Raw genomic sequence first — 15,173 nt, 5'->3', positions numbered from 1 at the left:
TTTTAAGAGAGAGAGAATTTTTTTAATATTTATTTTTTAGTTTTCGGTGGACACAACATCTTTATTTTTTATGTGGTGCTGAGGATCGAACCCAGCGCCCCGCGCATGCCAGGTGAGCGCACTACCGCTTGAGCCACATCCCCAGCCCGACAATATATTTTTATCACAGAAGTTAGAGTGATCCTTTTTAAATGTTACTCAGATTACTCAAAACCCTCCAATTGTTTTCTATTCTTCTCAGAGTAAAAGCACACGTCCTTTCAATGGCCTATTAGAGACCTGTATGCTTCAGTTAAGACTTCTGTTACTTCTCTAATATCACACATCATCTTCTACTTTCCCTTTCATTCTTTTCCAGCCACATTCCTTGCTGTTTTATGAACACACCAGAAACTGCACTTGTTGTTTGGAAAACTTAATAGACTTGTTCTCTTGCTTTCTTTAAGGTTTCTGCTCAAGTATCATTTTTTCAGTGAGGCTTTCCTAACCTGCCCTATAAAATACCTTCCTATTCCCTAACACACATTCTCCTTACTCTTTAACCTGCTTTATTATCGCCATAGTCTTTACCACCATTCCACATTAACATTCATATCCCCCCCTTTCTCTGTGTGTGTGTGTGTGTATGTGTGTATGTGTATAGTTTATTTCTCCTTCCAGGGAATGTAATCTCAATGAGGACAAAGCCTCATGGTTTTTGAGTGAATGAATTGATTCCTTGTATTTAATAAACTGTTCATAAATTTTTTAAAATTTAAGTTGTCAGTGGACCTTTATTTTATTTATTTATATGTGGTGCTAAGAATTGAACCCAGTGCCTCACACATGCTAGGCAAACGCTCTACCACTGAGCCACAATCCCAGCCTCCATAAAATATTTTTAAGTTAATAAATACCTTAAAAGAAGAGGTGTGCCCTGTTTCTTGCTAAACATAATGCCTCCTTATAAAATAAAATTTTTAAAAAAAACTTGATTTTATTCATTTTGGACTCCTCTTGAGACATTTTTCTATCAGAAAAGCATTAATTCTCAACTGTTTCCTTCAATCTATAAAGAAGCTCAGGTCTTTCCTACTTTTAGAAGGGAGGTGGGGAATCTTCCTGTAGCCCTGCATCTTCCTATAAGTACCATACTCTTCTATTCTGGTCACTGCCAGACTTCTTGTGAATCTATATTTACTGTCTATGCTTCCTCACCTCTGGCTTAGTCTTTAATAGCTTTCATTTCTACTGGCCTCAGAAATGACCAAGTGGCCTTGTAACTATTAAATCCATTTTCTTTTTCATTTTTCAATCTAACTTAATTCTTGTGGCATATAACACTACATCCTCCCCTGTAATACCACTCTCTCTGGTTGACCCACCTCAGCTAGACTGTTCCATCTCAATCTCTTTGTTTCTTCCCATGTCTCAGATGTTGCCAATTTTTTAGAATCTGGTGTTATAAATACTTAGTAGAAAATCCATAGGCAGTGTCATTTCCATATACCTCCTTTGTGCTGATGACTTCCGAATTTGTATGTTGAGGTTTGCGCTCCAGGCTTCGATTTCTGACTTTACTGGAATTTCCTTTTGTATGTCCTATAGGAAATACACATTCATCATGTCCTAAATGAAATTCACTATTTTTTAAAAACCATTTGACTTTGTATTTGAAGTGTAATAATAGAATCTAATCCATAGGGTAATTGTAAGAATTGAATAAGACAATGCATAAAACAAGCTTAGTATTAAATTCTGGCACACAGAAAGCATACAATAAATAATAGTTACATTATCACATAATAGTTTTCCCTATTAGACTGCAAGTTGTTTGAAGGCAAGGACCATATCCTCAAACTCTGCACTATCCTTGACTTGTAATAGATGCTCTTTAAGCATTGAGTTAAAATTAATAATAATCTGTGGGATAAACAGTTTGTATAATCCTTTCAATTTCAGATGTTGGGTTTTTGTTTTTGTTTTTTTCTCCCTAGGTGCATTATGTTGTAATCATTCTAAGGATAACCAAATGTGCCGTGATGTATGTGAACAGGTAAGCTTGATCAAAATTGTAGAGGCTGTCAATTATGTAACTGCTTATTAAGTTTAATAACTTTGGAGAAATCTATTGGACAGTACCTTAACATATGATCAGAGTTCACATCACCAATATTAGGACAAATTGACATGTGTCTGCTGATACAATGCAGTGAGAAGAAACACAGCATCTTATAAAGCATTCCTGCCAAAAATTTATACCATGAATCATGAAGAAACAATCAGGTAAACCCAGATTGAGGGATATTCTTCAAAACAGCAGCCTATAATCCTCAAAATTATCACTTCTATTAAAAATATCAGTTATTATAAAAAACAAAGAAAGGCTGAGAAACTGTTCCAGATTAAAGGAAACTAAAGAGAAGATAGGACAACTAAATGCAGTGCATGATCCTAGATTGGATCCTGGAATTAAAAAAAAAAAAATTGCCATAAATGATGTTATTAGATAAATTGGTGAAATTGTTGAATATGGACTTAACATTAGCTAGTACTGTATCAGCATTTTTATCCTGAATTTAGTCATTATATTGTAGTTAGTATGACAGTGTCCTTATTCTAAAGAGATACATGCAAGGATTTAGGAATGAATGATCATAAATGTCTATAATAAATTCTAATATAGTTCATCAAAATAGTAGTAATAATCATATGTGTATATATAGAGTTATAGCAAATGTTGCAAAATGTTAATAATGGGTGAATCTTGGTGAATACTATGTGGTTATTCTTTTGTATTACTCTTAACATTTTTTGTAGGTTTGAATTTTTGTGCTTGAGACTTTTTATCAAAGTGTCACTGAAACAGTATTTATTCATAAAGTCCTACTTTTCTTTCATCATCTAGCCTTAGTACCTGATAAATTATGGTCTCAGACATCTTTGAAGTTTTCTTCTAGTAATAATCTGGATTTTATCACTTTCTAAAACTAGGAGAGCTACCTTATGGGAATATAACTTCTCTCAAACAATACTATGGACTTAGTTTTGTTTTGTTTTGTTATTTTATTTTGAGGATTGAACCCAGGGACCACCACTGAGCTTCATCCCCAGTCCTTTTTATTTTATTTTTATCTTAAAACGCAGTGTCTCTTGAGTCACCGAAGGTCTTGCTAAGTTGCTGGGGCTAGCCTTGAACTTGGGATCTTTCTGCCTCAGCCCCTTGAGTGTAAGGAATTACAGGTGTGAGCCACTATACCTGGCTATGGACTTAGATTTTGCAAGATACTCTGTGGTTATAAGACATAAGAGTGTCTCAGCTCATCTGAGTAGCTAATAGAAAATGCAGTGGTGTGCCAAATCAAAGTTTTTTGCAAATTTGCTGCCAGAACAATAGCTTTTTTTTGATTGATTGATTGATCAAATCCCGGACCTTGTGCATACCAGCCAAGCACTCTACCAGTGAGCTACATCCCCAGCCCCAGGAGAGCTCTTTAAAACAAAACTGGCCTGTTGGTGGTATCACTATAAGGAATCTTTTAAAATAACTCTTGGAGACATTGCTTTTCTGACTTTTTACTTTTTGTATCTTGAGGTTTGGCTGCTTCTTACTTTTCCTACTGAGGTTCCATAAGGTTAATAATTGTGAAGAGGTGTCTCGTAATGAAACATCTGCAGTAGGTGAGATCTGGTTTCTTAAAATCTGGAATGTTAGAAATTCCATAATTTAGCAAATCAGTTGAATACTATAGTCACCCTAATAAAGAACATTCTTTTCTAACCAAGTTCTTAACTAATTGAGAAATAAGACAGATAGGTCCCAGAGTAAAACTTTAAAACTAGTTACAACAGATGTTGAATGTGGCTTTATCTCTAGGCACACACTAAGTGACAGAATTTGACTCACTCCCAGAGGAAAAGAGGTAAGGACTGGGTTGTGTGTGTTCACTTCCTCCTACAATTTCAGCAGTCAGCTAAGTCAGACATTTAGATCATGGAAGGAGTGAGGAGTATAAAAAGACGCCTGGAAAGTTAAAACTAATAGAGCTCACACCAAATGGAAGAAAATACTAGGAGTGAGGATTTATCATTTCTGCAACCAATAGGGAATAAAGGGAGAATGGAGTCCTGATAACATTTAGATTTTGTGCTGAAGTGAATAGTCCTATAAACCCTTGATAACTAGAAGGTTGGGAAAAGGCTTTGGTTGGGGCAGGGGTTAGATTCACCTTCCTGGTGAGTTGTCTTCAAGACAGTTGAAGACTTGGAATTAAAACCTTTGGAATTAGAACTTAGATAAAAAGGGCCAGTGGTTTATAACAGTCAACAAAATAAGTGTGATGATTTACCATGAGTCTGTCAACATTGTCTCAGGCTAAAGGTAAGGGTTCTGAGATCTGAGAAAAGGCCCTTAGCTTTTAAAAAAAAAAGAAGAAGAAGAAGAAGAAGGCTGTTAGCAGAGGTATTCTAGAGCAGGGACTTTTGCTCAATCCCCCAATGCTTATAACAGTGCCCAGTACTGAACATTTTCAAAAATATTTCTAGATTGATTGAAATGATGGGGCTAAAAGTCATACTGCAGGGATTTTATTTTAATTTAATTAAAAAGTTTAAATGTATTATGTACTCTTTCAAATTTACAAAAATGTATTCAGTTTTTTTATATATCTTATGTCCCCAACTGTATTATAAAAATTCTTCAAATATAAGGATTATGTCTTACTTAAGTGTTGTATTTAGGCCCTTGTTTATGGAAACTGATCAGTGAGTGCAGGTTGATTGGTGAACAAATGAATGAAATGAAAGAAAAAAGTTGGAGAAATCAGCCAGGCACAGTGGTACACACTTATAATTCCAGTGACTCAGGAGGGCAAAACAGCCTTGGCAATTTAGTCCTCAGCCCTTCAAAAAATGAAGGGCTGAGGACATAGCTCAGTGGTAGAGCACTCCTGGATTCATTACCCAGTACTACCAAAAAAGAAAAAAGTTGGATGTGTCAGTAAGTCAGTGCAGAAAATGAAAATTTGGTTAGATGAGAGGACCTTGCTTGTTTGAAGACAAGGGGAAATGAGTTATAAGTTGAGGTAAAAAGAAGTTCTTAGAATTTAAGATTATAAGCCCTGTGGTCTGATTATTTCTGCCTTGAATGGAGTATAAGTGTGGTTATAATTTTTTTTGGTCTGATGTGATTTATATAATAAAAGTATCTATTCTAGATATATATTCATCTTTTTTTTAAGGTGTGATTACCTGTTTAGTAAAAAAAAGTAACTGTTTGGGACTGGGGTTGTAGCTCAGTGGTAGTGTACTTGCTTAATGAGTGAGGCATTGGGTTCGATCCTCAGCACCACGTAAAAATTAGTGAACAAAGTAAAGGTATAAAAAAATAAAATTCAAAAAAAAGTTTTAAAAAAGTAACTGTTTATATTTAAGTCTACATTATTATCTAAAAGTGTATACATTCTGGCTTCTTTTAGCTAAATGTATTCCTAATAATTAGTATATTTTTCTTAGGTTAATTCATTCTACTTTATAGAATCATAGTTTTAGAGAAGGGACCTGATGGATTATCTGACTTTTAAATTTTGTTTGTTAGCTATTCAGATAACTGGAACATGAGACTTAAATTTTTTTCCCCTTATGTTCTAAGCCCTGTACTACTTTAACATGAATTATTTCATTTAATTCTTACACCAAGCCCTTGAGGAGGTAATATCATCTGCATTTTATAGGTAAGGAAATAGAGATATAGAAAGTTAAATAACTAACCAAGGTCCCCAAGCCAGTGATTTGAACAGCAGGGACTCAGAGCCAAGTGTGTCTAATTATATACTTATAATTAGTGAACAAAATAAAGTCCATTCTTATAGCCACCAAGATATAGCCATCTCCTATAATACAAAGTAGGGTGCCCATTTATTCAAAGTATATTATTTACAATCTCAGTTCCATGTTCTTTCCATTGTCCTAACCTGTTTCAAGTGCTTGGAGGTTTTTTGCTTTTTTGTTTGTTTTTGCCTTTGGTGTTTTTGAGAAGAAATGTTGAGGAACAAGGAAATGAGTTTGAAAGCATAGCTTTCCTTCTCTGTGCTTCTTTCTGTTCCACTACCAAAGTCAAATAGTTTCTCTCTTTCTCATTCATTTTTGTCTGTTGTTGTTATTTTTTAACCATTTTTTTTCTTTCACTCATCCTTATCTTTTTATAATGGAAAATTGCAAATATATATGAAGGAAGTATAATGAGCTCTGTATTCAGTTTTGGCATTATTAAGTCATGACTAATTGCATTTCATTTAATCTCCCCCCCCCATACTCTTTCTATCCCTCCTTCCCCATTATATTGAGGCAAATTTATATTGAAGCAAATCCCAATTGTTCTGCCATTTGATTCATACAATTTCAGTTTATATCTATAAATTATACGTATTCATTTTTTTAAATATAGCCAGGCTGGGGAGTTTGCTCAGTGGTAGAGTGTGCCTAGTATTCATAAAACTCTGGGTTAGATCCTTAGCACTGCAAAAATAAATAGATAAATAACCAAAGTACCATTATTTTCTTTGAAAATGTAATATTCTAATAATAGCTAGTTATTAAAATTTCTTAATTATTTAATAAAGCTTTTTAAAAATTTTTTATCAATTTAAATGAGAGGTATACATTGCAATTGGTTGTATGTCTTTTAAATATCTTCTTTTTGTTGTTGTTTTTTGACAATTTAAGAATAATTATTTGAGGGTCTTTTACCCAACAATACTTTTAAAATGACATACTAATTACTTTTCTTTTTAAAAATTTTTTAATTATTATATGTATTTACTTATATTAATTATACAAATTAATGGGTTCCACTGTGACATTTCCATACATACTGATAACATACTTTAATTATATTCACCCTCCCTATTACTTCCTACTACTTTCTTTTGCCTCCCCTCTCCTTAAATGTCTTTTGATCTATAGATTTCTTCTAGTAACTTACTTGATGAATAAATTTGATCATGTATCCTGTAGAGTTTCCCACAGTCTGTACTTTATTGTTCACATCCATGGTGTTATTTAATGCATTGCTCTTTCCTCTATATATCTTAGTAATTAGTTGTTAGATTTAGAGCAGAGCTATCCAACAGTACTTTCTACATTGATAAAAATATTCTATGACCATATGTTAGCCTCTGGCCACATGTGCCAAGTGAATACTTGAAATGTGATTAAGGAGACTAAGGAACTGGTTTTAATGTTATTTAATTTTAATTGATTTAAGTTTAAATTAAATAGCCACACATGACTAACAGCCATCTTATGAGACAAATCCAGAGGCTTGATCAGATTGAAGTAAGGTTTTATTTTTGTTTTGTTTGTTTGACATTTCTTCCCATGAATGGTATTTTGTATCTAGTTGTCACTTTTCATGATGTTAATAGTCACTTTTAATTACCTAAATGTTTTAATTCACTAGATATAAAAAACTTGTGATATTCTATCTCTTTTTACTTCTTAACTATAATTAGCAGTGTTGGAGGAAAATGCCAACTAACTAGAACATTAAATCCCTTAGTATTCATGGATTAATAGTCTCAACTATTTGCAGATAAACATGAAGGTCTATCTGATATGTGTAATTATTTCTAATTTACTGAGACACCAGAAGTAACTATATTAATTTAATTCCTATAAGGCTGTGAGTCATTTGGCCTGGTGAGTGAATCTTGTCAGCAACTCAGGATCTTTAGTGAAAGATGGCTTTGTCTTTATTTCATAGAGAATTTGTGTGCCATATGCTATTCACAAATTTCATATTCATCAGAGTCAAAGATATGATACTGTTTATTTTTTAATTGTCATCTGTTGACTAAAAGCATTTGTAGAACAGTTTAGAATAAATTTTTCTTTTTTTTTTTTTTCTTCCCTTTTCTTCTCTCTCAATCTCTTCCAGCCCCACTCCCAACAGGTTTTCTCCACTTTGGGTCAATAGAAAAGGGTCTAGACTTACTATTTTGGACTTTTTGATCACTTGCCAAATTAACCAACCTTTTAAGAAATGTTACCTCAACTTAATTTAGATGCTTCCAAGGGTTTTCCATTTATAAAAAGAAACTGGAAAATATTCTGGACAACTGATAAACCTAGAGGATAATAAATTTTACTCCTTATTTCTTATAGCCAAAAGACAAAACAAACAAAAAAAGCTCTACAAAAACCTTTTTTCCTCTTTTTTTTTCCTTTTGTCAAATAGATTTTCTCCTCAAAAAGTGAATCCCGACTAAAACATTTATTACAACGAGCCCCAGATTATTGCCCTGAAACAATGGTAAGTCCTACTTAAACTATGAAGGTTTTTGTCTATATGAAACTAATGAGTTACTTTTAGATTAGCATAATTTTCAATGTGATTGTGGTCAGGGTGAATTATTAGATTTAGTTAAAATATTAGATTTAGGTAAATTTAAAAAAAAATCTTTACACAAATTGTTTAGATAGAATATGGTCTTTCATCTTTATTGTGTATTTTAGGATGTAGGAATAAAAGCAAGTTTAAATATAAATGTATTTCGGCCTTTAAATTTCACTGTAGTATTTTATTTGATATTTTGTATTATGATTTTATTTTGATTAATTTTATGAAAACTATAGTAAACTAAATCTTATTTATTTTGATTTTTAAAAATTGGAAATAAAGGAACATATGCAGAATATTATTCCTGTATTTCCATTTTCTGGCATACTGTAGATCTGTTGCTTGCCTATCTAAATCAGATTTCTTAAAATATTTCCATTGCTTGGACTCTTCTCAGTATTTGGGATGCTCTTGAACCAAGACAATAAAGCCTGAGCTTGCATGAAAGAACCTCTTTTTATATATAGTGCCTTTGTTATATGGAAGGGGAAAAAAAAAGATGGTCAGTCTGATTGACATGTTTTCCTTAAGTTACTCAGGAGACACTTTTGTCTCTGTTCTTGGAAAAACAAAGAGTATCCTGAGTAACCAAATCCATCCTTAGTACTTTTAGATGGGAAAACAGGAAAAGAGTAAGCAATATTTGGTATCTCAGCTTCTTTTCTTTCCTGAATGATGTGCATTTAGCCCTTGAGCATTGATTATATGGACCCAGCCATAAATAAATTAACCATACATAATTTCTGTAGAAATTATCTTTTTTTTTTTTTTTTAATAAAAACGGGTTATCTACATAAGCCTTTTGGTGATTACAATTTCAGGTTGAAATCTGGAGTTGTATGAATTCATCTTTGCCAGGTAAGCAGTAGAAAGTATGACATTTAGGGGTTGGGGTCGTGGCTCAGTGGTAGATTCTCAGCACCACATATAAATAAATAAAATAAAGGTCCATCAACAACTTAAAAAAAATTAAAAAGAAAATATGACATTTAGTATTTAAATTTTAAAAACTTATTTTGTGAATATAAAATCTGTCATAGACCAATAGTATAATTTGTTCTCTGGAGTTTTTATCCTTGTCTTCCCTTCCACACCCAAATTTTCAAATGTATAATTTATTCTCATCCATTCAAACCTTTTATACTCTTATCTCCACTTCTACCATTCTTGGAAACTATTCTTTGAAAGATTACCAGGATTTCTTGATTTGTGCTTTATCTCAGTGTTTACTCTCTGATTTTCCCAAACACTTGCTATTATGACTCTTCCAAGACCTTGGCCTTGGAACCTTATTTTCTCATATCTTTCTCCTTTTACCTACCATAAGGACTATAATTGTTCCTCCGTTCAGTGCTTTTCGCTTCTCTCTCCACACTTACTGTGGTGATGTCATTCCTTCCCAGAACTTCCCAGAACACATATGTAATATTTTGAACACAGAAATACCTGTACTCTTGTTTGCTTCAATTAAATTAATCAATCTAATTTGTTTGTGACTTATAGACATCTCTTCCTAGATTCTTCATCCAGATGGTATCTAAAGTGCAAATCCAAAATTAGACTCATAACTGACTCTTTTGTGACTAGAAAACCCATAAGTTTTCTTTGATTCCCTTTTCTTTCCAGTTACATTAACTCTTCCCTTGCAAAATCTTGCAACTGTCTTCTCTATTCCTAGTTCAAGACTTTGTTATTTTGCTCTTGGGATAGAATATTATAATAACCTTATGATTGATGTTTTAATATATTATATACATCTTTCCTGTCCTCTTCAGAAAGAATTCATCAAGCAATATCCACTTCCATTGGAATAAAGCCCAAATTTCCTATCCTGGCATTCATAGTCTTCTAAAATTAAGGCTCATTCTAGCCCTGGTTAAAGCCAATGTCTTGGGGTGTGGGGCTGGGGAAGGGGGGTTATACCTTATATATCTCTGAATTCTGGAGGCTGCCACATTCTTTAAAGTTTTGTATTTCAGACAAATTGAGCTGTTTGTCTTCCTGGAATTGTCCACCCCCTTCCCTGTTTTCCTAGTTATCTCTTTACCTAGTGTCCTGGAATTTATACACATACATACACATTCTCCACACATACAAACTGTAATCTCCATAAATAAGTCATGTGTTTTATCTATTTCATACTTTCATAGCCCACATAACACGTAAGAGAGTACCTTTTCTATATAACTACTGAGTAAATGTAAAAGATGGTTGAATAATATTTTCTAATATTACTGGATACATAGAAACAACAACACTGCATTATTAATAGCCCACAGAGTTTATGACCTACAAGGTTTCTATTCATAATTCTTTCTAACATGTGAGAAATTCTGAATAGCAAGTAGCTAAGATTTAGAGGAAACCATACTAGACAGTGGGGCTAGATAGAAGTCTGTGCCCCTTATGCATTAAGAACACATGGAGATGAAGAAACGTATAATGTGCAGTATTTTTAGTTTTTATAATTGATGTGGTTTATAATAATCAACTTCAGTGCAGTTTATAATTATACTTTGAGAGCTTTGTCTATCTATAAACTGTTTGTTTTGCTTAATGTTTTTCAGTAGAATACTTAAATTTGTTGTATTAAGTCCTAGTTTCTTGTTACCTATTGCCTTGAATTCCCCACATTTTTTTTCAAATGTAAATAATAATTTAATGTAATGCAGATGTTTATCTGTAGATCTGTGTATTACATAGAAATGGCATAGAGCATTTTTTAAAGCAAATAAAGGAAGATTTGCAGCAGTCCTACAAACATGTCTTTTCTCCTTTCATTGTTCACTTGTTTTTTCTTTTCTGTTCCTTCATTCATTCATTTCTTCCTTCCTTCCTTCCTTTCTTCCTTTATTTATTTATTTTTAATGCCAGAGTGCACTCTACCACTGACCTACATCATGAGATCTTTTTTATTTTTTTATTTTGAGACAGGGTCTTGCTAAGCTGCCAAACTGGCCTTGAATTTGTAAATCAATGGATGTGTAACTGATGTGATTCTGATTCTGCAATCTGTGTATGGGGTGAAGGTGGGAGTTCATAACCCACTTGAATCAAAGTGTCAAATATGATATGCCAAGAAATTTGTAATGTTTTGAACAACCCACAATAAAAATTAAAAAAAAAAAAAAAAAAGAATTTGCAGTCCTCCTGTCTCAGCCTCCTGGGTTACTGGGATTAGAGGCATACACCATCATGCTGGGCTCTATAGTTACTTCTTATGTTCCCTAATTTTATATGAGCAGTCAGTCATTTTTTTGACATTTATGATCACAAAGGGTCTAAGACCATATTAAAAGCCTTTTTGTAATTTTATAATCTTTTGATTTCAAAGTACTTTTGTTAGAGAAATAGCTGCTGTGTATAAATTGAACCAAAATAGTACATAGTCATTTTGCCATGATTAAGTGTGCCCTTCAAAGTCAGGACTACCTCACAGAAATTGTTCTTGCATATATCCTAAGTATCATTATTTAAATAGCATCATAGGTTTTTACTCTTCTACATATATAATATTTTGAACACAAAAATACCTGTACTCTTGTTTGCTTCAATTAAATTAGAATCTTTGCCTCTGATTCAGTCTATAAAAATAAGAAGAGGCCTCTCCATTACTTTCCTCTCTCTATGTGTCCTCTAATTGAGTGGGAATGACTTCATAAAGTTTAGGTTGAACTGAGAAAAGTCAAGAAGCAGAAGACCTGGTAATTACGCTTTGTGGGATCCTAAGGAGACTGATAAGCACTGGGAGTTAAGGGTGAAGGAAAGGGCTTAAGATTTTGATGCCCTGCTATCTGGGTGAATTTTCCTGTGGTCATCCTCTTTGACTTATAGTGGTTTCCATAAAACATTTTGTTGTACTGTTTGTCTTTGTTGCTACTTATGAAAAACATTTGAACATTTTGTTTTTAAGGTGTGTTTAAGAAGTCTGATGGCTGGGTCGGCTTAGGTTGCTGTGAACTGGCTATTGCCTTGGAATGTCGACAGGCATGCAAGCAGGTAACACCTGGCAATCAGGCTTTTCTGCATCATGAAGTATAGTTTAGATTACTGTGCATATGTTATACAGTTAGCTGTACATATGATTTAGGCCTTGCCTACTTTATTGCATTGGATAGGTGACCCACAGAAACTGCAAAGTTTGTCGTTTCTTTTGTGGATCATTTTCTTTTAGATTTGTTCTTTTTTCAGTTATGGCTGCTACATGTAAGATCTTCAGCCTTCTCCTATTCTTTCTTATCTTACTTCTCTCTGCCGTGCAAAGAAAGAATTTTATAGGAATCAGGGCCTTTCACGCTTTGTCCATGGTCATGCGGAGTCAATGCTGAGTGTCTCCAAATAGTCATGTAACATTTGCATATGCTTGGACAAAAGAAGTTGACACAGTTGACCTATTTCATTTTCATCTTCCCTTTCTCTTTTATCATGGCTTTACCCTGAGCATGTTCTCATATCTCTTCTCTTAACCTAAGTGGTATGTGACTCCTACAGTGAGTTATGGCTTCTTTTTGATTTGATGTATCTCTGGTCCATTTCAGGCTAGGTCCTTGAGTTCTTCCTCACTGCATATTTTTATAGTGCCTCCCTGGAATGGGAAAAGTCACCACCACCAGTCTTCTTCACTCCAAATGGTGGGAGTAGACTTAACTAGAAAACTAATTGTTTAGATAGTGGTTTAATGAACATAAAACCACAACTGGAAATTGTGGTTTCTTCTTGTAGGGACTGATCTCTTAACAAAACTATATGAGACATGGTGTCACCTTCACTTTTACACAAACCATATGTACCATAGCCTAAGCAATACTCTTTGGGTAGCACATGAACTAGCTATATGCGTTCTCCTTTAGGCATTAGAGTGAAGCTGAGTTGTACAAGATTGTACTGTAATGGGTCTAGTGAAATATAAAGCAGTTATCAACCCATCCTGCTTTCCTTTCCCATCCCCACCAACTGGCTTATTCTAAATTGCATGGGCTTAGATGTAGGAGGAAATGAAATAAGGGACTAGAGTCCATGGCTCTGAAATTACGTCTTTAAATGGAGACTAATGTCATGTAGAAGATTAACTACTTTTCAGCAGATTTGTTTTGCCTTGTTTTACATAAAAGTGCATACTTTCATGTGTTTCTCTGAATATCAGTTTCTCATCTATAAAGGTGATAATATCTTTTTAAGCTTGTAAAAGAATTATATAAAAGGAACTTTTTTTACTTGCCTGACATAGTACCCTTTCTTTCTTTAGTTGTCCTCTCGACCATACATGGCCCTTTTCTGAGAAAATTGACTCTGTAAGTTCAGTGTGAAAACTTTGAGTATACAGGGTTAAAGAAAAAGCAAAATATAAGGGCCCTGGCAGAGCTTCACAAGAAAATTTGCTGTGGCAGAGCTTCACAAGAAAATTTGCTAGAATGGAATCCAGCTTAAAAAAAAAAAAAAAGTCCTCTGATTTACATTTCCTTCAAAGTCATCTTGTTTCTGAAATAACAAAAGAACCATGTTATTATGTGAGATTAAAACCATAAAAGTTAGAGTGAGGCCCTAGTATACTGAATAGATCCTAGAATGATGTTTGTTTTAAGGACATTGTATGAAATTTATTGTATTTTAGGAACTTTTAAAATATCTGATTATAAGATTTTTCATGATAAAATAAAAAATACTACACTGGCCATTGACATACTAATATGTGCTCTTTTTTATCTTTGCTAAATAACATGTATAATAAATTAATGGAGAAATGTGTTGACTTTTAGGCATCTTCAAAGAACGATATTTCCAAAGTTTGCAGAAAAGAATATGAGGTATGCATTTTATTTAACAAATATGGGTAGCCTATTCAGATATTACCAGAATTGACAAAAAACACTTAAATTTCAAAAGTGAGTTCATTTTTACACCAACTGCCTTCTACTTTACAGAAAATTTTGCTTTGACTAAAATGTCATTGCTTTGTTTAGAAATGTATGTCTTTAATTAATTTTGGTATTAATTTTAAAGAAATGCCTTAATCTAGCATACAAAGTTTTTAACCAAAATATTTTTATAACAAAGCAACTGGTTTTGCTAAGACTGTGAAATCATTTTTCTTTGGTTCTGTATCCTCTTTTTACCCCTTTTCTTATCTCTTGACCTATCTAGGTATTCCTTTTTTTTTAAATCTCTGTTATAAATATAAACAAAAATAAAATCACACTGCTAGTGTGCATAGCTTCAAACTTTTCTAACATCTTGCATTTGAGGGAAAATACTAAGTTACAAAGGCTGTGCTAAATTTGAAACTCTTGTCTCCCACTGATGGAATTTCAAGCACTGTGGTGTCTAGATAGAGAAGATACTAGGGCAGAAGTAGAGAAGGTATTTTCTGCCAAGCAGAAGATTTTCCCTGATGTGAGAAAGACTCCTTTTGGGGGCTAGAAAATGCTCATTTTCTAGAACCCCATTGTTAAATGAGATAATTTTATAGTTTTTTGTAGTATAAGGTGATGTAATTAAGGAGACTTAAGTGCACATGCCCCTCATTGATCATTTTTATATCTAAACATTGGGAGAAGAAAGAATAACTCGTAACTACTTCTAGATTATACTTCTGATTTTTTTTCTTTTCTTTTCTGAAAGCCTATAATTATCTTTCTTAACATTTTTAAACTGGAAAATCTTATTTATCTTTTGTTTCATTGTATTGTTGGCTAAGTTATATCTGTTCCTCTGAAGACAGATTTCCAAATAGGCTATAGCTCTTCCCTGTTCTTATTAAAGAAGCCTTGCTACCAAGAAGTAAAAGGTCTCCCCCCCC

The 15,173-nt window shown here is 33.3% G+C and overlaps 1 protein-coding gene across 2 annotated transcripts in view; it reads left to right on the top strand.

The window, feature by feature from the left end:
* Positions 1 to 15,173, top strand: part of Reck (reversion inducing cysteine rich protein with kazal motifs) — a 79,617-nt gene that overhangs the window by 13,743 nt on the left and 50,701 nt on the right. Inside the window, exons 2-6 of one of the 2 annotated variants that reach the window (XM_015492331.2) lie at positions 1,977 to 2,035; positions 8,216 to 8,290; positions 9,199 to 9,235; positions 12,291 to 12,376; positions 14,134 to 14,181. In XM_015492331.2, the coding sequence (XP_015347817.1) occupies positions 1,977 to 2,035; positions 8,216 to 8,290; positions 9,199 to 9,235; positions 12,291 to 12,376; positions 14,134 to 14,181 (305 nt within the window). Of the gene's footprint in view, positions 1 to 1,976; positions 2,036 to 8,215; positions 8,291 to 9,198; positions 9,236 to 12,290; positions 12,377 to 14,133; positions 14,182 to 15,173 lie in introns of those variants that run through there. The other variant, XM_048783384.1, reaches the window with a different exon arrangement.

This window comes from Marmota marmota, unplaced genomic scaffold (assembly GCF_001458135.2).
Source record: "Marmota marmota marmota unplaced genomic scaffold, marMar, whole genome shotgun sequence".
Taxonomy (NCBI): Eukaryota; Metazoa; Chordata; class Mammalia; order Rodentia; family Sciuridae; genus Marmota; species Marmota marmota.
This window is presented reverse-complemented; position numbering and strand designations above follow the sequence as displayed.